Source organism: Apodemus sylvaticus, chromosome 23, assembly GCF_947179515.1.
Source record: "Apodemus sylvaticus chromosome 23, mApoSyl1.1, whole genome shotgun sequence".
Lineage (NCBI taxonomy): Eukaryota > Metazoa > Chordata > Mammalia > Rodentia > Muridae > Apodemus > Apodemus sylvaticus.
Genome location: NC_067494.1, coordinates 55,578,590 through 55,602,788, shown reverse-complemented (window position 1 = coordinate 55,602,788; position 24,199 = coordinate 55,578,590). Strand labels below are relative to the sequence as shown.

At 37.9% G+C, this 24,199-nt stretch overlaps 1 protein-coding gene and 1 pseudogene across 1 annotated transcript; both read left to right on the top strand.

Moving 5' to 3' along the window:
* Positions 1-874: 874 nt before the first annotated feature.
* Positions 875-1,744, top strand: LOC127673793 (vomeronasal type-1 receptor 4-like). The gene has a single exon (XM_052169549.1). It carries the CDS (start codon positions 875-877, stop codon positions 1,742-1,744), a length of 870 nt encoding a protein of 289 aa, XP_052025509.1.
* A 4,085-nt stretch (positions 1,745-5,829) lies between these two features.
* On the top strand, positions 5,830-6,659 carry LOC127674068 (vomeronasal type-1 receptor 4-like; annotated as a pseudogene).
* The last annotated feature ends 17,540 nt before the right edge of the window (positions 6,660-24,199 follow it).

Sequence of the window (24,199 nt, the reverse complement as noted above, 5' to 3'; positions counted from 1 at the left end):
CTCATTGGTTACAAAGCACAAAAAATGATGCTGACAAAAGGCAGTGTATACATATCATGCTGGTTTTGGGTGGTGTGCAAAACTTACAGTCCTGGCCAAGATCAATGTTTCAGGTACCAGTTAGCACTGAAGTATATCATCAGGGCCACAATCATAATGTTGTGATGCACACTCTTTTAACTTTCCTTGTTTTCTTTTGAAAATTAATGTATGTTGCGAGAGTTTGATTGGTTTCATTTAGGATATTATTTTATTTGCTTTAACATCATAAGTATAAATGAAACATAGGGCTGAATGGAAAAATTGGGGCAGTTTTGTATTTACATACTTCTCCTGATACTGGTTACTGCAGGGTTATATTTTGTGCTGTACATTAAAATTTTGAGTATTTATTGGGAATTACTATTTCATCCTACACAAATCAGGTACACAAACAAGGAAAACACAACTACAAAAATTATACCACATCAATAATTTTGAAAATATAAACTATATAAAGCATATAAAATACATGGGGCTGTACAGATGGACTCACATGATTTTTTAGGACGTTCTGGATCACAGTAGACTATCTGTTAACTTTGTGCACTTAAAAGTCCTCACTTTCCTCATTAACTAAGCATGGGTGTATAAACAGTTGACTTTCATAAGCTTATCTTTTTTTCCTCATCAGCTTATCTAATGCTAGAGCAGCAGCTTCTGCTTAGATGTAAATAAAGGGGTACATACTTTGATCAAAACTAAGAATGATATATTATACACTCTGAGATTAAAATGAAGTTTGTGAAGCCCTGTAAATAATCAAGAAAGTTTTCTGCATATGCCTAATTATGAATTTAGAATGTAGGATGTAATATATAATATAATATGGAGCATGGAAGCCAGTGACATTGTAATAAGTGTAATCTTCTTATTACAGACTGCAGTTGGGATCCTGGGCAACTTCTTTTTACTCTACCATTATCTGATGTTTTACTTGGAGGGGTGCAAGTTAAAGTTCACAGACTGGATTCTGCAGCACTTGATTGTAGCCAACTTCTTAACTCTCCTGTGTAAAGGAGTTCCCCACACAGTGTCAGCTTTTGGATTGAAAGACTTCCTCAATGACATTGGGTGCAAACTGATCTTCTATCTTCACAGAATAGGGAGGGGTGTGTCCATCAGCAGCACCTGCTTTCTGAGTGTCTTCCAGGCCATCACCATCAGTCCAAAGGCCTCCAGGTGGGCACAGCTTAAAGTCAAATCTCCCCGTTACATTGCTTCTTGTGTGTATATGAGCTGGGTCCTGTCATTAATAGTAAACATAGCTGTTCCCATATACATGACAGCAAGACCAAACAATAGCAACATTACACGCCTAAGGGTGTTTGTATACTGTTATACTGTTCATGATGACATGGTTGGTGACCTTCTCAGTGCAATATTTCTCTCTGTTTCTGATGTGTTTCTCATGTTGGTGATGCTTTGTTCCAGCGGCTACATGGTTTGCATTCTCTACAAACATAAGCAGAGAATGAAGCACATTCATAGAAACAACTTTTCCTTCAGGTCCTCCCCTGAGATCAGAGCCACAAAGACCATTCTGCTCTTGGTGAGCACCTTTGTCTTCTTTTACGCAGTTTCTTGCGTCTTACAAATTAACATGTCTCTTGCACATAATCCAACCTCATTATTGGTGAAAATGGGTTTTATTGTAACTGCAAGTTTCCCAACTGTGTGTCCCTTTTTGGTGATCCGCCATTAATTCTGTCAATCTTAACTCTGTTCTACCTATATAGGAAACAATATATCTTAACCATATCAGTAACAAGAAGTTTGTATGGTTTTAAATATTCTATGTATTTAAAGTACATCTACATATTCAATCATGTCACAAAAGCAGGTGGTGGTCATTCATGAAATAATCTGTAAAATTACAAATAGTGATTATAATATAAAGTTTATTTTGCATATCCTATAGTTTGTCACATAAACAATATTAATCGACTTTTATAGATAATGTCATGCTTTGTAAAACAACGTTTTGGTTTACAATATATTTTGTTGATATTTATCTTTTTCTACAGGAACAGGCTAAAACTTATTGAACAAGTGTTTTCTAACTTATTTCTGTTGCCAGAAAAATTTACAAATGATTGTAGTAAAATAGTTTAATTACCCATATGCTCTGAACTGAAAACATTCAGACATAATAGGATTTGGCTAACAAAAACAACCTGCATGTAAATATAGTAGTGAAGACACAGGGGAAGGTTTTACCAAGCAATGGACACTAAAGTTGAGGTCAGTGAATTCTTGGGTTTTGTTTTTTACAGCCAATACTATTCCATATTTATTAAGGTATAATTGAGACTGAAATGTCATTTTTATATTATAACTTGTGATAATTTCCTACATATATACTTATATATTATATATATATTATACACATTATATATAATGTACATATATTCAATGAAAATTTGATTACTATAATCAAATTATGCGACATTTTGTGCTGGAAAGTTTTATGTCAACGATACAGAAAGAGTAAGTTGAAAAAAGAGAACCTCAATTAGGAAAATACCACCAAGAGTTTGCCCTATTCTCAGACTGTCTTGCATTTCCTAGATTAATGTGTGATGTGAGAGGTTCCTGCTCTCGGTGAATGGTGTAATCCCTTGAGAGTTGATATTCATGGATATGAAAGTTATGCAAGCTATAGGAAGGAAGCCTGTAATCATCATTCCTCCATGACTTCTGCTTCAGTCCTTGATTTTAGTTACTTGCCTCAGGTGCCTGCCCTTTATCCCATCAGCAATAAACTATTGCTTGGAAGTGTGAGATAAACATGAATGCTTTCCTCCCCAAAATGTTTTTTGTAATGGTGTTTTATCATAGCTATAGAAAGTCTGAAACCCATAACTCTAAAACCAATATTTTGAGATACAAGCTTCTAAGATGTGTATTTTTTCAATATGACTTAAATGTTTTTTACTGCCAGATTTTATTCAATTTTTGAATGTTCCACATCCCATGCATCCTACCCCCATCTCCATGAGGATGCCCTGACCCCACAACCCCCCACCCAAGTAGACAACTCCACACCCTGGGGCCTTCAATCTCTACAAGGTTAGGTTCATATTCTCTGACTGGGTCCAGATTTGGCAGTCCTCTCCTGTGTATATCTTGGGGGCCTCATTTCAGCTGGTGTATGCTGCCTAGTTGGCGGACCACTGTCTGAGAGGTCTCAGGGGTCCACATTATTTGAGACTGTTAGTCTTCCAAGAGGAGCCCTCCTCCTGAGCTTCTTCCAGCTTTTCCCTAATTCAACCACAGGGGTCACCATCTCCTGTCCTTTAGGTGGGTGTAAATATCTGAATCTGACTCTTTCAGCTGTTTCTTGGGTCTTTCAGACGGTAGTCATGATACACAAATTTTTGTGAGCACACATAGCATCATGAGTTCCCTCTCATGGTGTAGGACATTTCATCTAAGGTCTCTCCTGTTGAATCCTGAGAGTCTTTCCCCCCCTGGTCTCTGGTACATTTTGGAGGGTCTATCCACCTCCTACTTCCTTATACAACCTCTTACCTGTTTCCATTCTTTTTGCTGGTTCTCAAGGCTTCAGTCATGTTCCTTCCACCCAATACATGATAGTTTTTCACTCTTCCCCTCAATGCTTTCTTTCCCACCCTGATCATTCCCCCATCTCTCCTCTTGAGATTGCTTCTTCTCCTCCCAAGTGGAACTGAGGTGTCCTCACTTGGTCCCTTCAACTTTTTAACCATTTTTAGTTCCATGGATTATATCCAGGGCCTTCTGTATATGTATGATTAATATCCACATATTAGTGAGTACATACCATGCATAGCATTTAGGGACCAAGTTATCTCACTCAGGATGATATTTTGTAGTTCCATTCATTTACCTGCAAAACTCAGGGTGTACACATTCTTAATATCTGAGTAGTATTCCATTGTATAAATGAACAACATGTTCTGTGTGCATACTTCTATTGTGGGACATGTGGATTGTTTCTAGCTCTTGGCTATCACAAACAAAGTCTGCCTTAACATTGTTCACATGCAAGAAACAATAAGTATAGCCAGTACTGTTACATTAGAGCCTCAGAGCTTACACATATTTGTGAGTTTAAGTGTCAGAGAACCTAAGGCTCATGTGTTTAACTAGACTGACTAGTCAGACAGGCTCAGAGATCCTATTCTATCTGCCTCTGAAGCTATAGGTGGATGAAGCTTCAATTAGGGTTTAAAGGTTTGGAGGTAAAAAATCTCAGCTACATGAATTATAGAGTAAACATTTTTACTACTTGAGACAACTCTCCTGATAGCAAATTGGCACATATTATAACTGAAGACTTGTACATGTTGGCCAATCAATTAATTCCTAATACCTCCCATTCTTTTGATACTGAGTTTTCCACTCTTCTCTTGTGGTTGTATAAATTAAAATTTCCCAAATTCTGCATTTAAGAATAAATATCTAAGGTTAAAACTCAGGAGACAGCAGGTGTTGGTGAGGATGTGGAGAAAGAGGAATATTCCTCCACTGCTGGTGGTATTGCAAGATGGTACAAACAGTTTGGAAATCAGTCTGCCGGTTCCTCAGAAATCTGGGCATGACACATCCTGAGGACCCTGCTATACCACTCCTGGGCATGTACCCAGAAGATTCCCTAGCATGCAGTAAGGACACTTGCTTCACTATGTTCATAGCAGCCCTGTCTGTAATAGCCAGAAGCTGGAAAGAACCCAGGTGTCCCTCAACGGAGGAATGGATACAAAAAATGTGGTATATTTACACAATGGAATACTATTCAGCCATCAGAAACAATGAATTCATGAAATAATTCTTAAATAATAAGTCAACTCTCTAGCCTCAAGTTCTTCATTGGTCACAAAGTGCAAAACATGATCCTGACAAAAGGCACTGTGTATACCTCATGCTGGAGGCGAGTGGTTTGCAAACCTTACAATCCTGTCCAGAGATCACTGTTTCAGGTACCACTTAACATTGAAGTATATCATCATGTCCACAATCACAATTTCATAATCGACACCCTATTGCCTTGTGCTAATGTTGTTTCTGAAAATTAATATATGGCATGTGAGTAGGACTGGTTTCTATTAGGCCATCATTTTATTTGTTTTATGAGCATAAGTATAAATGCACTGTTAAGCAGCATCTAAAAATGGGCCATTTTTAATGTATATAGATATACACATACTTCACCTGATACCGTTTACTGCGGGGTCATATTTTCTACTATACATCAAAATTCCCAGTATTTACTAAGAATTGATATTTCATTCTGAAAAAAAATGGTAAACACACATGGAAATTAAAAGAACAAAAATTATACGACATTAGTAATTTTGTAGATGTAAAATAAATATTGCCTATAAAGTATATAAAGCTGTTCAATTTACAGATGGCCTTGAATGATTTTTCAGGTAGTGGTGGATCCCCGTGGCCTGTCAACTTTGTACTCTAAAAGTCCTCCCTTATCAGTAACGGAGCATGGACGTGTAAATGCTTGACTAACAGGATCTTATCTTATTTTTTCTTATCTGCTTATTTAAATCCAGAGCAGAAAATTCTCCTCATATGTGAATATTGACTAAGTTGTATACACTTCCTATAAAATTAGGGATGGTGCATCATATACTCTCAGTTTATAGTGAAGTTATTTGAATCCCTATAAATAAATCAAGGATGCATTCTGCATAAGCCTTATGAATATAGAATGTAGGATGAAATATAATGCATATAGCCTATTATTTTATCCTCCCATATCAGAATTCTAAAAACTCAAGATTTGAGAGCATGGAAGCCAGGGACATTGTAATAAGTGTGATCATTTTATCACAGACTGAAGTTGGGACTCTGGGCAACTTCCTTTTATTCTACCATTATCTGATGCTTTACTTTGAGGTGTGCAAGTTAAAGTTCACAGACTGGATTCTGCAGCATTTGATTGTAGCCAACTTCTTAACTCTCCTGAGCAAAGGAGTTCCCCACACAGTGTCAACTTTTGAAATGAAAGACTTCCTCAATGCCACTGGGTGAAAACTGATCTTCTATCTTCACAGAAAAAGAGGGAATGTGTCCATCAGCAGCACCTGCTTTCTGAGTGTCTTCCAGGCCATCACCATCAATCCAAAGGCCTCCAGATGGGCACAGCTTAAAGTCAAGGCTCCTCGTTACATTGCTTTTTGTGTGTATATGAGCTGGGTCCTTTCATTCATAATAAACATTTCTTTTTCCATGTACGTAACAGCAAGACTGAACAATAGCAACATTACACGCCTAAGGTTGTATGAATTCTGTTTTACTGTTCATGATGACAAGGTCACTGACATTCTCAATGCAATATTTCTCCCTGTTCCTGATATGTTGCTCATGTTCTGATGCTTTGGTCCAGCTGCTACATGGTTTGCATTCTCTACAGACATAAGCAGAGAACGAAGCCCATTCACAGAAGCAACTTTTCCATCAGGTTCTCCCCTGAGATCAGAGCCACAAAGACCATTCTGCTCTTGGTGAGCACCTTTGTCTTCTTTTACACAATTTCTTGTGTCTTCCAAGTTAAATTATCTCCAATGCATAATACAACTTCATTATGGGCAAACATGGCTTTAATAGTCAATGCATGACTGAATAGTCTGAATAGTCTGAATTCCTTTCATACTATTACTTTGTGATGCTAACTTTGTGAGTTTTCCATCTGTTCTGCTTGTGTAGGGAACAGAATACCCTAACCATATTAGTAACATCCAGATCATATGATTTTGAACAATGTGTGTATTTCATTCAATCATGTATACATACTCAATTACATCACAAAAGCAGGTGGTGGGCAGTCATGAACTATCATGTATAATACAAATAATGAATATATTAAAAAGTACATATTGGTTTATCTCATTTTTTTCTCATAAACAATATTAAGCAATTTGTATAAATAATTTCATATTTTGTAAAAATATGATTTAGTTTACAATATGTTTTCTTGATATTTATCTTCTCTTTTTCTACAGCTACAGACTAAAATTTATTGCACAATTGTTTTTACCTACTTCTTTTGACAAAAAATTAATTCCAATTGAAACATAATCAAATAGTTTAATTACCCATGTGCTCTAAACAGAAAACATTCAGAACTATGATAGTACTCAACTAATAAAGAACAGTCAACATGTGAGTATAGTAATAAATGCACTAGAGAAGGTTATAGCAAACAATGGACATTTAGGCTGACTTCTGTGAATTCTTGGGTTATTTTTAATTATTTTGAATATTGTTTAATTCAAGAATAGCTGTACATGTGTGACCAGGTTGCCTGTATTTGTTTGTTTTTTCATTTTTAATGGTTTTAATAATTATTTTATTTTTAATTTTCATGTTATCCCAATTCCTAATTTTCACTCCACAAACCCCCTTTCCCATCTCTCCTTCCTGCAACCCCTTCCCTGATTTCTTTGTCTTTTTAGAGCCAACACTATTCCAGATTTATTGAAGTATAATTGAAACTGAAATTTCATTTTTATATTATAACTTGTGATAGTTTCTTGCATGTAAATGCTTATATATTATATATCCTATTATATATATGGTCATATACTCAATAAAAATTTAATTACAATAATCAAATTATGCAATATTTTATGTCAACAACAAAGCTAGAGTAATTTTAAAATAGAACCTCAATTAAGAAAATACCACCAACAGATCGTCCTATGGTAAGTCTATCAGGCGTTTCTTGATTAATGTGTGATGGGAAATGGCCTTACTCTCAGTGAATGATGTAACCCCTTGGCAGTTGGTGTTCACAGGTATAATAAAGCAGGCTGTGTAAGCCACAGGACAAAAGCCTGTAATCATCTTTCATCCACGCGATTTTCTTCAGTAGTTGAATTTAGGTTCCTGCCTTTAGTATCTGTCCTTCCTTCTATCAGTGATAGACTGTTGCTTGGAAATATAAGATAAACATAAATCCTTTCCTCCACAACTTTTTTGTTGTTGTTGTTGTTGTTTTCGAGACAGGGTTTCTCTCTGTAGCCCTGGATGCCCTGGAACTCACTCTGTAGAGCAGACTAGCCTCAAACTCAGAAATCCGCCTGTCTCTGCCTCCCAAGTGCTGGGATTAAAGGCATGCGCCACCACCGCCCTGCCCAAATTCTTTTTTTTTCATGGTGCTTTATAATAGCAATAGAAACTTTGAAATGACCATGTGTTTTTTTTTCTTTGAGTTTGTTTATGTAGTGGATACCCACAGTATTCCCCGACATGCAATAAGGACACATGCTCCCCTATGTTCGTAGCAGCCTTATTTATAATAGCCAGAAGCTGGAAAGAACACAGATATCCCTCAATAGAGGAATGGATACAGAAAATGTGATTTATTTACACAATGGAATACTGCTCAGCAATTAAAAACGATGAATTCATGACATTCTTAGGCAAATGGTTGGAACTGGAAAATATCATCCTAAGTGAGGTAACCCAATCACAAAAGAGTACACATGGAATGCAATCACTGATAAGTGTATATTAATTAGCCCAGAAGCTCTGAATTCTCAAGACACAATTAGCATATCAAATGATACCCAAGAAGAGGGAAAGAGTGGGCCCTGGTCCTGAAAAGACTTGATCCAGCATTGTAGGGGAATAGCAGGTCAGAGAAATGGGAGAGGGGTGATTGGGAAATGGGTGGAGGGAAGAGGGCTTATGAGACTGATGGGAGGGGGGAACCAGGAAAGGGGAAAGACTTGGAATGTAAACAAAGAATATAGAAAATTTAAAAAGTAAAAAATTTAAAAAAATAAAAATTAAAAAATTGAAAATTAGAAAAAAGAAACTTTGAAGTACATAACTATAAAACCATTTGTTTGAAATACAAGCTTTTTAGATCTGTCTTAACATCTTCCATATGCAAGAAAAAATAACTATAGTCAACATTGTTACTTTAGAGCCCCAGAGCTTGCACATCTTTGTGAGTGTATGTGTCAGAGAACCTAAAGCTCATAATTATACTTAGAAAGACCTGTCAGTCAGGCTCAGAGATCCAACTGTATATGCCCCTGTAAGTACAAGTAGATGAAGCTTCACTTGAGGTTAGAAAAGCTTGGAGGTAAAACTCTCATCTACATGCTCTCCACAGTAAGCACTTTAGCACTTGAATCATCTTTCCAGACAGAAAATTGATTCATATTGTCATTGAAGCCTTGTACATCTTGGGAAGCATTTTCCTTTTAATGTATCTCATTCCTCTGCCTCTGAGTTTTCCAATATTCTACTGTAGATCTATAAATTAAGTTTTCCAAGATTCTGCATGTTAGTATAAATGTCCCATTGCATCTAGTTCATCGTGCTGCATACAGGGCCAATCAGATCCATCTGGGGTTTTCTGATTATGGTAGAATATTTATTCAAAGCTAAATATAATATTAAATTGTAAGTATGAAAAAGGTTACAAATGTGTACTTTCTTAAAGTATTACAGATTAATTGACATGTCTAATTAAAAACCTGAAAATTGTTCTTTATCATAAGCCATTCCAATTCCTTTCTTAAGAGAGAAAATCAGAAAGACTTGGGCTGTGTTTATCTGAACCAATAATGGTTGGTCCTGTGGAAGGAGATTCCAAGACATTATTAAAAATTCCTTAGAATAAAAGGAAGAGTTCTAAGCATCTTATTCTTGCTCCCAAGCCTTATAAACCTCGCAGAACTGACCAACCACTTGGTCCTCTGTGCCTCTTTTGCAAAGTTCAATTATACAGTGTTACACAGGACTTCTACATTGATTTGAAAACTTTCTCCTTGGGCAAACTGTGTCAAGTAGGGCAAGATGTAAACATTTCTCTGAAAACTGCCAGGTTTGTGTTTTAGAAATTACCTCTATTTGTGATTTGTGTTCTATAATTCCACCACTGAACTTCTAATGTCCATTGAGTCCTCTCTCTCTCTCTCTCTCTCTCTCTCTCTCTCTCTCTCTCTCTCTCTCTCTCTCTCTCCGTCCTAACAAAATTAAAACCCAATGGTGTAGACATAAAGCTTTCATCTGTCATTGTGTGATGTGACTTCACCTATGTTACAATTTAGAAAGCAAACAAAATATCAGTCAATGTGGCTACAGCATATTCACTAGAAGTAAATGCATTATTTAATGTCAGCAGTGATCAATAACCTAAAGCATGCACAAAACTGCCTCTTCTATGCTCAGCCCCACATTTTCATTCTTTCCTTATATCTCCCAGAAGACAGAGGTAGAGGGTCCTTCTAGAATATCAAACACAAGACGAAGGTGGATCACATTTCAGCCAGACCAGTCTGCCCACATCAAGGTTTAGTACATAAAGAAGAAATGAATGTGCCACCAAACTGTTTACCCAAACTCAATTGTCTACCTCAATTTTGCTCTATTCAGAGATAATTTATAAAACAATATTTTTCCTACTAAAATAAAACAGGGAATTATTACAATTACATTATAATTGATCATAAAAGTTAGAAATGGAGGTTGGTGGGAATTATTGAAATCTAGCTTTTACCAACAACATAATTCTAAGCTCTATTTGTCAACTTTCTCCAATTAAACATCCTGGGGTGTCCATGATGTCTTTTAGCTCTTCCCTTATACTGAACTTCCAAAAACCCTTCTATAGCATTGTACAATAAAATTACTTCATCCACAACACATTTTACAACCAATATAAATGCCCATCCTCTTTATTAACTTCCAACTGAAGTTATTAAAATACAAGGCACCTAAATGACATGTGTAGCCTCTTCCTCAAAACCCTTCCCTCTTGATCTATGCACACCATTTGCCTATTCATAAAGACCACCATGCTACATGCAACCAAATACAAATTACCATTGAAGTCCTTTCAATTTCATGATCAAAATACTAAATTATATCATACAATAAATTAAGAACATACTTTGTCAGGTAGACTGCACAGTCTTTCTATTTTTTTTTGACATGATTCTCAAAGGGCTTCTTTCTTTTTTGTGTGCTTTCATTTTATTTATTTATTTATTTATTTATTTATTTATTTATTTATTTATTTATTTATTTTAATATTTCTATTTTCTATATTCTTTGTTTACATTCCAAATGATTTCCCCTTTCCCGGAACCCCCTCTCCATATGTCCCATAAACCTTCTTCACTCCACCCATTCTCCAATCATCTCCCTCCTTTTTCTCTGTCCTTATATTCCCCTCGAACTCTAGATCAATCCTTTCCAGGATCAGGACCCTCTCCATACTTCTTCATGGGAGTCATTTATTATGCGATTTGTGCCTTGGGTATTCAGAGCTTCCCAGCTAATTAATATCCACTTATCCAAGATTGCATTCCATGTGTATTCTTTTTTTTATTCGATATATTTTTTATTTACATTTCAAATGATTTCCCCTTTTCTAGACCCCCCCCACTCCCCGAAAGTCCCTTCAGCCCCCTTCCCTCCCCCTGTTTTCCCACCCAACACTTCCCACTTCCCTGTTCTGGTTTTGACTTATACTGCTTCACAGTCTTTCCAGAACAAGGGGCCACTCCTCTGTTCTTCTTGTGCCTCATTTGATGTGTGGATTATGTTTTGGGTATTCCAGTTTTCTAGGTTAATATCCACTTATTAGTGAGTGCATACCATGATTCACCTTTTGAGTCTGGGTTACCTCACTTAGTATGATATTCTCCAGCTCCATCCATTTGTCTAAGAATTTAATGAATTCATTGTTTCTAATGGCTGAATAGTACTTCATTGTGTGTGTATACCACATTTTTTGCATCCACTCTTCTGTTGAGGGATACCTGGGTTCTTTCCAGCTTCTGACAATTATAAATAGGGCTGCTATGAACATAGTGGAGCATGTATCCTTATTACATGCTGGGAAATCTTCTGGGTATATGCCCAGGAGTGGTATAGCAGGATCTTCTGGAAGTGAGGTGCCCAGTTTTCGGAGGAACTGCCAGACTGATTTCCAGAGTGGTTGTACCAATTTTCAACCCCACCAGCAGTGGAGGAGTGTTCCTCTTTCCCCACATCTTTGCCAACATCTGCTGTCTCCTGAATTTTTAATCTTAGCCATTCTGACCGGTGTAAGGTGAAATCTCAGGGTTGTTTTGATTTGCATTTCCCTAATGACTAATGAAGTTGAGCATTTTTTAAGATGCTTTTCCACCATCCGAAGTTCTTCAGGTGAAAATTCTTTGATTAACTCTGTACTCTATTTTTAATAGGGTTATTTGGTTTTCTGGTGTCTAACTTCTTGAGTTCTTTATATATATTGGATATTAGCCCTCTACATGATGTAGGGTTGGTGAAGATCTTTTCCCAATTTGTTGGTTGCCGATTTTTCCTTTTGATGGTGTCCTTTGCCTTACAGAAACTTTGTAATTTTATGAGGTCCCATTTGCCAATTCTTGATCTTAGAGCATACACTATTGTTGATCTGTTCAGAAATTTTCCCCCTGTACCGATGTCCTCAAAGGTCTTCCCCAGTTTCTTTTCTATTAGCTTCAGAGTGTCTGGATTTATGTGGAGGTCCTTGATCCATTTGGAGTTGAGCTCAGTACAAGGAGACAAGGATGGATCAATTCCCATTCTTCTGCATGCTTACCTCCAGTTGAACAAGCAGCATTTGTTGAAAAGGCTATCTTTTTTCCATTGGATGTTTTCAGCCTCTTTGTCGAGGATAAAGTGGACATAGGTGTGTGGGTTCATTTCTGGATCTTCAATCCTGTTCTATTGATCCTCCTGCCTGTCACTGTACCAATAACATGCTGTTTTTAACACTATTGCTCTGTAGTATTGCTTGAGGTCGGGGATACTGATACCCCCAGAATTTCTTTTATTTTTGAGAATAGTTTTAGCTATCCTGGGTTTTTTGTTATTCCAGATGAATTTGAGGATTGTTCTTTCTAACTCTGTGAAGAATTGAGTTGGGATTTTGATGGGTATTGCGTTGAATCTGTATATTGCTTTTGGCAAAATGGCCATTTTAACTATATTAATCCTGCCGATCCTTGTGATTGGGTTACGTCACTTAGGATGATATGTTCCAGATCAAACCATTTGCCTAAAAATTTTGTGAATTCATTGTTTCTAATTGCTGAGTAGTATTCCATTGTGTAAATATACCACATTTTCTGTATCCATTCCTCCTTTAAGGGACATTTGGGTTCTTTCCAGCTTCTGGCTATTAAAAATAAGGCTGCTATGAACATAATAGAGCATGTTTCTTTATTGCATGCCAGGGAATCCTTTGGGTATATGCCCAGGAGAGGTATAGCAGGGTCCTCCGGAAGTGTCATGTCCAGTTTTCTGAGGAACCACCAGACTGATTTCCAAAGTGCTTGTACCATCTTATAGCCCTACCAGCAGTGGAGGAGTGTTTCTCTTTCTCCACATCCTAGCCAACACCTGCTGTCTCCTGAGTTTTTGACCTTAGCCATTCTGACTGGTGTAAGGTGAAATCTCAGAGTTGTTTTGATTTGCATTTCCCTAATGACTAATGATGTTTATAACTTTTTAAGGTGCCTCTCGGCAATCCAAATTTCTTTAGGTGAAAATTCTTCGTTTAGCTCTGTACCCCATTTTTAATAGGGTTATTTGGTTCCCTGGGGTCTAACTTCTTGAGTTCTTTGTATATATTGGATATTAGCCCTCTCTCAGATGTAGGGTTGGTGAATATCCTTTCCCAATTTGTTGGTTCCCGTTTTGTCCTTTTAACAGTGTCCTTTGCGTTACAGAAACTTTGTAATTTTATGAGGTCCCATTTGTCAATTCTTGATCTTAGAGCATAAGCTATTGGTGTTCTGTTCAGGAACTTTTCCCCTGTGCCCATGTCCTCTAGGGTCTTCCCCAGTTTCTTTCCTATTAGTTTCAATGTGTCTGGTTTTACATGGAGGTCCTTGATCCACTTGGAGTGGAGTTTAGTACATGGAGATAAGAATGGATCAAGTCGCATTATTTTGTATGCTGACCTCCAATTGTACCAGCACCATATGTTGAAAAGGCTATCTTTTTTCCACTGGATGTTTTCAGCTCCTTTGTCGAAGATCAAGTGACCATAGATGAGTGGATTCATTTCTGGGGCTTTAATTCTATTCCATTGGTCCACTTGTCTGTCACTGTGACAATACCATGCAGTTTTTAACATTATTGCTCTGTAGTATTGCTTGAAGTCAGGGATACTGATTTCCCCCAGAATTTCTTTTGAAGTTAAGAATAGTTATAGCTATCCTGGGTTTTTTTGTTATTCCAGATGAATTTGAGAATTGTTTTTTCTAACTCTGTGAAGAACTGAGTTGGGATTTTGATGGGGATTGCATTGAATCTGTAGATTGCTTTTGGCAAGATGGCCATTTTAACTATATTAATCCTGCCAATCCACAAGCATGGCAGATTTTTCCATTTTCTGAGGTCTTCTTCGATTTCCTTCATTAGAGACCTGAAATTCTTGTCATATAGATCTTTCACTTGTTTGGTTAAAGTCACACCAAGATACTTTATATTGTTTGTGGCTATTGTGAAGGGTGTCATTTCCCTAATTTCTTTCTCAGCCTCCTTATCCTTTGAGTATAGGAAGACAACTGATTTACTTGAGTTGATTTTATAACCAGCCACTTTGATGAAGTTGTTTATCAGCTGTAGGAGTTCTCTGGTGGAGGTTTTCTGGTCACTTAAGTAGACTATCATGTCATCTGCAAATAGTGATAATTTGACTACTTCCTTTCTAATTTGTATCCCCTTGACCTCCTTATGTTGTCTAATTGCTCTAGCTAGACCTTCAAGTACTATATTGAAAAGATATATATAGAGAGGACAGCCTTGTCTAGTTCCTGATTTTAGTGGGATTGCTTCAAGTTTCCCTCCATTTAGTTTGATGCTGGCTACCGGTTTGCTGTATATTGCTTTAATGAAGTTTAGGTATGGGACTTGAATTCCTCTTCTTTCCAATACTTTTAGCATGAAAGGATGCTGAATTTTGTCAAATGCTTTTTCTGCATCTAATGAGATGATCATATGGTTTTTTTCTTTGAGTTTGTTTATGTAGTGGATTGCATTGAAAGATTTCCTTATATTGAACCATCCCTGCATCCCTGGGATGAAGCCTACTTTATCATGGTGGATGATCGTTTTGATGTGTTCTTGGATTCAGTTGGGAAGAATTTTATTAAGTATTTTTGCATCAATGTTCATAAGGGAAATTGGCCTGAAGTTCTCTTTCTTTGTTGGATCTTTGTGTGGTTTTGGTATCAGCATAATTGTGGCTTCATAGAACAAGTTGGGTAGAGTTCCTTCTGTTTCTATTTTGTGGAATAGTTTGAAGAGTATTGGTGTTACGTCTTCTTTGAAGGTCTGATAGAATTCTGCACTGAAACCATCTGGTCCCGTGCTCTTTTTGGTTGGGAGACTTTCTATTACCCCTTTTATTTCTTCAGGTGTTATGGGACTGTTTAGATGATCTATTTGACCCTGATTTAGTTTTGGTTTCGGATATCTGTCTAGTAAACTGTACATTTCCTCCAGACTCTCCAGTTCTGTTGCGTATAGGCTTTTGTAGTAGGATCTAATGATTTTTTGAATTTCCTCAGTTTCTGTTGTTATATCTCCCTTTTCATTTGTAAGTTTGTTAATCTGTATACTGTCTCTGTGCCCTTTGGTTAGTCTGGCTAAAGGTTTATCTATCTTGTTGATTTTCTCAAAGAACCAGCTCCTGGTTTTGTTGATTATTTGTATGGTTCTCTTTGTTTCTCCTTGATTGATTTTGGCCCTGAGTTTGATGATTTCCTGCCTTCTACTCCTCCTGGGTGAAATAGCTTCTTTTTGTTCCAGGGATTTCAGGTGTGTTGTTAAGCTGTTAGTGTATGCTCTCTCCATTCTCTGTTTGGAAGCACTCAGGGCTATGAGTTTTCCTCTTAGCATTGCTTGCATTGTGTTTCATAGATTTGTGTATGTTGTGTCTTCATTTTCATTAAATTCTAAAAAGTCTTTCATTTATTTCTTTATTTCTTCCTTGACCAAGGTATCATTGAGTAGAATGTTGTTCAGTTTCCACGTGTATGTGGGTTTTCTGTTATTTTTGTTGCTATTGAAGACCACTTTTCTTCCATAGTGATCTGATAGGAGGCATGGGATTATTTGATTATATGATCGATTTTGGAAAAGGTACCATGAGGTGCTGAGAAAAACGTATATTCTTTTGTTTTAGGATAAAATATTATATATATATATGTTAAATCTAATTGGTCCAAATCTTCAATTAGTTTCACTGTGTCCCTGTTCAGTTTCTGTTTTCCTGATCGGTCCATTGAGGAAAGTGCAGTGTTGAAGTCACCCACAATTATTGTGTTAGGTGCAATGTGTGCTTTGAGCTTTAGTAAAGTTTCTTTTATGAATGAGGGTGCCCTTGCATTTGGAGCATAGATGTTCAGGATTAAGAGTTCTTGTTGTATTTTTCCTTTGACCAGCATCAAGTGTCCCTCAGAGTCTCTTTTGATGACTTTGGGTTGAAAGTCAATTTTGTCTGATATTAGAATGGCTACTCCAGCTTGTTTCCTGAGACCATTTGCTTGTAAAATTGTCCTCCAGCCTTTTACTGTAAGGTGGTGTTTGTCTGTGACACTGAGGTATGTCTCCTGTATGCAGCAAAATGTAGGGTCCTGTTTACATATCCAGTCAGTTTGTCTATCTCTTTTTATTGGGGCATTGAGCCCATTGATATTAAGAGATATTAAGGAATAGTGATTATTACTTCCTGTCATTTTTGATGTTATTTTTTAAATTTGATTGGTTATCTTCTTTTGGGTTTGATGAAAGAATATTACTATCTTGCTTTTTCCAGGGTGAAGTTTCCCTCCTTGAATTGTTGTTTTCCTCCTATTATCCTTTGTAGGGCTGGGTTTGTGGATAAATATTGGGTAAACTTGGTTTTGTCATGGACTATCTTAATTTCTCCATCTATGGTGATTGAGAGTTTTGCTGGGTATAGTAGTTTTGGCTGGCATTTGTGTTCTCTTAGAGTCTGCATGAGATCTGCCCAGGATCTTCTAGCTTTCATAGTCTCAGGTGAGAAGTCTGGTGTGATTCTGATAGGTCTTCCTTTATATGTTACTTGCCCTTTTTCTCTTACTGCCTTTAATATTCTTTCTTTGCTTAGTACATTTGGGGTTTTGATTATGATGTGTGGGGGGCGGTATTTCTGTTCTGGTCCAGTCTGTTTGGAGTTCTGTAGGCTTCTTGTATATTCATGGGCATCTCTCTCTTTAGGTTAGGAAAGTTTTCTTCCATAATTTTATTGAAGATATTTGCTGGCCCTTTAAGTTGTAACTCTTCACTCTCATCTATGCCTATAATCCTTAGGTTTGGTCTTCTCATTGTGTCCTGGATTTCCTGGATGTTTTGGGTTGCAAGCTTTTTGCAATTTGCATTTTATTTAACTGTTATGTCCATCGTTTCTATGGTATCTTCAGCATCTGAGATTCTTTATTCTATCTCTTGTATTCTGTTGTTGATATTTGCATCTATGTCCCCTGATTTCTTCCCAAGGTTTTCTATCTCCAAAGTTGTCTCCCTTTGAGTTTTCTTAGTTGTGTCTACTTCTGATTTTAGATCCTGGATGGTTTTGCTTATCTCCTTCACTTGCTTGTTTGTGTTTTTCTGTAATTCTTTAAGAGATTTTTGTGTTTCCTCTTTCATGACCTCAGCCTGTTGACCAAAGTTCTCCTGTATTTCTTTAAGTTAATTTTGCGTTTACTCCTTACTGACTTTTGTATTCTCATGAATTTCTTTCAATGATTTTTGTGTTTCCCTTGTAAGGGCTTCTAACTTTTGATCCATTTTCTCCTGAAGTTCTTTAAGTATGTCCTTCATGTGTTCCTCTACCAGCATCATGACCAGTGATTTTTAATCCAAATCTTGTTTCTTCTGGTGTGATGGGGTATCCAGGACATGTTGGTAGAGGAGAATTGGGTTCAGATGCTGACATATTGCCTTGATTTCTGTTAGTGATGTTCCTGCATTTGCCTTTTGCTATCTAGTCCTCACTGGTGTTAATTAGTCTTGTTGTCAATGCTGGACTCACCAGTGCAAGCTGCCTCTTCCCAGGTGGCCTCTGGTGCACAGCTGACCTCCTGCACTGCCTAGAGACAGGGTGCTGCAGTCCAGGCTGTTCAGATCCCAAAGCAGACACCTGAAGCCTCCCACCCGGGGCCTGCTGGACTCACCAGAGCACACTGACTCCTCCCAGCTGGCCTCACGGGTGTCCCTCCGGCCTCTTGCAGGGCCTGAAGATGTGTATTTGTAGCCCAGATTGTTCTGGATCCTGAAGCGGAGATCTGAAGGCTCCAGCCAGAGGCCTCAGGACTGGACCCTAAGCTCTGTGGGGCTGGACCCACTGGAGCAAGATGTGTCCTCCCAGCCTGCCTTAGGGTGCACAGCAGGCCTCTTGCACTTCCTGAAGACGGAGTGTCTGTGGCCCAGGCTGTTCAGATCCTGAAGCAGACACCTGAAGGCTCCCACCCGGGGCCTGCTAGACTCACCAGAGCACACTGACTCCTCCCAGCCGACCTTCTGGGTGCCCCTCTGGCCTCTTGCAGGGCCTAAAGACATGTTGTTGTAGCCCAGGCTGTTCTGGATCCGGAAGCTGAGATCTGAAGACTCCCGCCAGAGGCCTCAGGACTGGAATCTTGAAAAGGCTTCTTTCTTATCTTAGACTTTGCATATCTCCTCAGTAGCATAATTTACCAATTCTTTGAAAATAGATTTAGTCTTGAAATTTAGAATATTCCATCTCGCTCTTTTTTTAATTTTGTTTTTTTTTTTGGGTTTTTTTTTTTGTTTTTGTTTTTTTGTTTGTTTTTAATTCGATATATTCTTTATTTACATTTCAAGTGATTTTTTCCTTTCCTGAATTCCCCATCCCTGAAAGTCCCATAAGCCCTTTTCCCTCCCCCTGTTCCACAATCCACCTCTTCCTACTTCCCTGTCCTGGTATTCCCCAACACTGCTACACTGAGCTTTTCCAGGACTGGGGGCCACTCATTACTTCTTCTTAGGCATCCTTTGATATGTGCATTGTGTCTTGGGTATTCCAAGTTTCTAGGCTAATATCCATTTATCAGTGAGTGCATACCATGAGTGTTCTTTTGAGACTGGATTACCCCACTTAGGTTGATGTTCTCCAGTTCCATCCATTTATCTAAGAATTTTATGAATTTGCTGCTTCTTATGGCTGAATAGTACTCCGTTGTGTATATAGACCAAATTTTCTGTTTCCATTCCTCCGTTGAGGGACATCTGGGTTCTTTACAGCTCCTGGCTGTTATAAATAGGGCTGCTATGAACATAATGGAGCATGTATCCTTATTACATGATGGAGAACCCTCTGGGGATATGCCCAGGAGTGGTATAGTGGGGTCCTCTGGAAGTATCATTCCCAGTTCTTTGATGAACCTCCAGACTGACTTCCAGAGTGGTAGTACCAGCTTGCAACCCCATCAGCAGTGGAGGAGTGTTCCTCTTTCTCCATATCCTCGCCAGCAACTGTTGTCTACTGACTTTTTGATCTTAGCCATTTTGACTGCTGTGAGATGAAATCTCAGGGTTGTTTTAATTTGCATTTCCCTGATGACTAAGGATGTTGAACCTTTCTTTAGGTGCTTTTCAGCCTTTCTATATTCCTCAGGTGAAAATTATTTGTTTAGCTCTGTACCCCATTTTTAAGGGGGATATTTGACTCTCTGGAGTCTACCTCCTTGAGTTCTTTGTATATCTTGGATATAAGCCCTCTGTCAGATGTACTGTTGGTAAAGATTTTTCCCCAATTAGTTGGTTGCCATTTTGTCCTTTTGACAATGTCCTTTGCCATAAAGAAATTTTGTAGTTTTGTGAGGTCCCATTTGTGAATTCTTGATCTTAGAGTTTAAGCTATTGGTGTTTTGTTCAGGAACTTTTCCCCTGTGCCCATGTCCTCAAGGATCTTCCCCAGTTTCTTTTCTATTAGTTGCAGTGTGTCTGGTTTTATGTGGAGGTTCTTGATCCACTTGGAGTTGAGCTTAGTACAAGGAGATAAGAATGGATCAATTTGCATTCTTTTGCATGGTGACCATCCAGTTGAATCAGCACCATTTGTTGAAGAGGCTATCTTTTTCCACTGGATGGTTGTAGGTCCTTTATCAATGATCAAGTGACCATAATTCTGTAGGCATATTTCTGGATCTTCAATTCTATTCCATTGATCTACTTGCACGTCACTGTACCAATACGGTGCAGTTTTTAACACAATTGCTCTGTAGTACTGCTTGAGGTCTGATATACTGATTCCTCCAGAAGTTCTTTTACTGTTGAGAATAGTTTTAGCTATCCTGGGTTTTTTATTATTCCAGGTGAATTTGAGACTTTCTCTTTCTAAGTCTATGGAGAATTGAGTTGGGATTTTGATGGGGATTGCATTGAATCTGTAGATTGCTTTTGGCAAGATGTCCATTTTTACTATATTAATCCTGCCAATCCAAGAGCATGTAAGATTTTTTCTGAGGTCTTCTTCGATTTCTTTCTTCAAAAAATTGAAGTTCCTGTCATATAGATCTTTCACTTGTTTGGTTAGAGTCACACCAATATACATTATATTGTTTGTGGCAATTGTGAAGGGTGTCATTTCCCTAATTTCTTTCTCAGTCTGTTTATCCTTTGAATATAGGAAGGCTACTGATTTGCTTGAGTTAATTTTATAACCAGCCACCTTGCTGAAGTTGTTTGTCAGCTGTAGGAGCTCTCTGGTGGAGTTTTTTGGGTCGCTTAAGTATACTATCATATCATCTGCAAATAGTGATAGTTTGACTTCTTCCTTTCCAATTTGTATCACTTTGACCTCATTGTGTTGTCTAATTGCTCTAGCTAGTACTTCAAGTACTATATTGAATAAATATGGAGAGAGAGGGCAACCTTGTCTAGTCCCTGATTTTCGTGGGATTGCTTCAAGTTTCTCTCCATTTAGTTTGATGTTGGCTACTGGTTTGTTGTATATTTGTTTTATTGTGTTTAGGTATGGGCCTTGAATTCCTGTTCTTTCCAAGATCGTTAACATGAAAGGATGCTGAATTTTGTCAAATGCTTTTTTCAGCATCTAATGAAATGACCATGTGGGTTTTTTCTTTGAGTTTGTTTATGTATTGGATTCCATTGATGGATTTCCATATATTGAACCATCCCTGCATCCCTGGGATGAAGCCTACTTGATCATGATGAATGATTGTTTCGGTGTGTTCTTGGATTTTGTTGGTAAAATTTTTTATTGTGTATTCTTGCATCAATATTCATAAGGGAAATTGGTCTAAGGTTCTCTTCTTTGTTAGATCTTTGTGTGGTCTTGGTATCAGAAAAATTATGGTTTCATAGAACGTGTTAGGTAATGTTCCTTCTGTTTCTATTTTGTGGAATAGTTTGAAGAGTATTGGCATTAGGTCTCCTTTGAATATCTGATACAATTCTGCACTTAAGCCATCTGGTCCTGTGCTTTTTTTTTGGTTGGGAGACTGTCAATGACCACTTCTATTTCATTAGGGGTCATGGGTCCATTTAGATGGTCTATCTGATCCAGATTAAATTTTGGTAATTGGTATCTGTCTAGGAAATTTTCCATTTCATCCTGATTTTCCGGTTTTATTGAGTATAGGCTTTTGTAGTAGGATGTGATAATTTTTTGGATTTTCTCAGATTCTGTTGTTATATCACCCTTTTTATTATTGATTTTGTTAATTTGGGTACTGTCTCTGTGCCCTCTGGCTAGTCTAGCTAAAGGTTTATCTATCTTAATTTTCTCAACGAACCAGCTCCTACTTTTGTTGATTCTTTGTATAGTTCTTTTTTGTTTCAACTTGGTTGATTTCAGACCTGAGTGTCATGATTTCCTGTCATCTACTCCTCTTGGGTATAGTAGCTTCTTTTAGTTCTAAAACTTCCAGGTGTCCTTTTAAACTGCTAGTGTATGCTCTCTCCAGCTTCCTTTTGTAGGCACTCAGAGCTATGAGTTTTCCTCTTAGCACTGCTTTCATTGTGTAACAAAAATTTGGGTATGTTTTGCCTTCATTTTCATTAAATTCTAAAAAGTCTTTGATTTCTTTCCTTATTTCTTCCTTGACCAAAGTATCATTGAGTAGAGAATTTTTCAGCTTCTAAGTGTATGTGGGCTTTTTGTTGTTTTGTTGCTATTGAAGACAACCCTTATTCTATAGTGATCTGATAGGACGCATGGAATTAGTTCGATAGTCTTGTATCTGTTGATGTCTGATTTATGACCAATTATATGGTCAATTTTGGAGAAGGTACCATGATGTGCAGAGAAGAAGGTATATCCTTTTTTGATTAAGGACGAAATATTCTATAAATTAAGTCCATTTGGTCCAAAACTTCTGTTAGTTCCCCAAGCCAGGTATACACCCAGCAGCCAGCTAGGAAGAGGCAGCCTGCACAGGTGAGGCCTGTGGCACAGTCCGGAGGCCTCTGGCAAGAGCCTTCCAGTCTCCGCCTCTGGATCTTGAACAGCCTCTACCACAGCACAGGATCTTCAATCAGAGCAGGAAGTCAGGAATACACCCAGCAGCCAGTGAGGAGGAAACAGCCAGCACAGCCTGCATCCAGAGCTGATCAGGGCCACAGAGGTAATACCCAAATGCAACTACAAGAGAGTGTGTCTTGGCTATCATCTTTCTTCTGTGACTGTGCAAAAGATTGGTAGGCAGGTTTCACCAGAATAGAGGATCAACTGGGACACACCACACCAGGATTCCACCTGCATCCAGGAACTCTGAACCACCGCAGCAATTTGTGCCAGGAGAAAGCAGCTCATCCAAGATTGCCGAGATAGGCCTACAAGCAAATACACAGGAGGGGCAAGCTCCAGCCAGTGACAGAAGGACCAACTAACATCAGAGATAACCAGATGGCAAAAGGCAAATGTGGGAACATTGCTAACAGAAATCAAGGCAATATGGCACCATCTGAACCCAATTTTCATACAACAGCAAGTCCTGGATACCGCAACACACCAGGAAAGCAAGACTTGGATTTAAAATCACAGGTCTTGATGCTGATGGAGGGCATCATGGAGGGCTTCAAGAAGGACATAAATAACGCCCTTAAAGAAATACAAGAGAACATAAGTAAACAGCGAGAAGCCCTTGAAGAACTAAAGGAAAGCACAACAAAACAGGTGAAGGAATTAAACAAAGCCATCCAGGATCTAATGAAATAGGTAGAAACAGTAATGAAATCACAAAGGGAGACAACTCGGGACATAGAAAACCTAGGAAAGAAGCCAGGAGTCATGGATCCAAGCATCAACAACAGAATACAAGAGATGGAAGAGAGATTCTCAGATTCAGAAGATACCATAGAACGCATTAACACAATAATCAAAGAAAATAAAAATAGCAAAAAACTCCTGACCCAAAATATCCAGGAAATCTCAAAATGAGAAGACCAAAACTAAGAATTATAGGCATAGAAGAGAGTGAAGATCTCCAACTGAAAGGGCCAGTAAATTTCTTCAACAAAATTGTAGAAGAAAACTTCCCTAATCTAAAGAAAGAGATGCCCATGAACATGCAAGAAGCCTACAGAACTCCAAGTAGATTTGACCAGAAAAGAAATTCATCCTGTCATATAATAATTAAAACACTAAATGTACTAAACAAAGAAAGAATATTAAAAACAGTAAGGGAAAAAATGTCAAGTAGCATATAAAGGTAGACCTATCAGAATTACGCTGGACTTCTCACCAGAGACAATGAAAGCCTGAAGAGCCTGGGCAGATGTCATGCAGACACTAATGGAACACAAATGCCAACCCAAACTGCTATATCCAGCAAATCTCTCAATTACCATAAATGGAGAAACCAAGGTTTTTCATGACAAACACAAATTTACAGAGTATCTTTCCACAAAGCCAGCCTTTCAAAGGATAATGAATGGAAAACACCAACAGAGGGAGGGAAAGTACACACAAGAAAAGAGCAAAGAAAGTAATCTCTTTTCAACAAACCCAAAAGAAGATAACCACACAAACATAAAAATTACATCAAAAAGAGCAGGAAGCAACAATCACTATTCCTTAATATTTCTTAACATCAGTGGACTCAATTCCCCAATAAAAAGACATAGACTAACAGACTGGATTTGT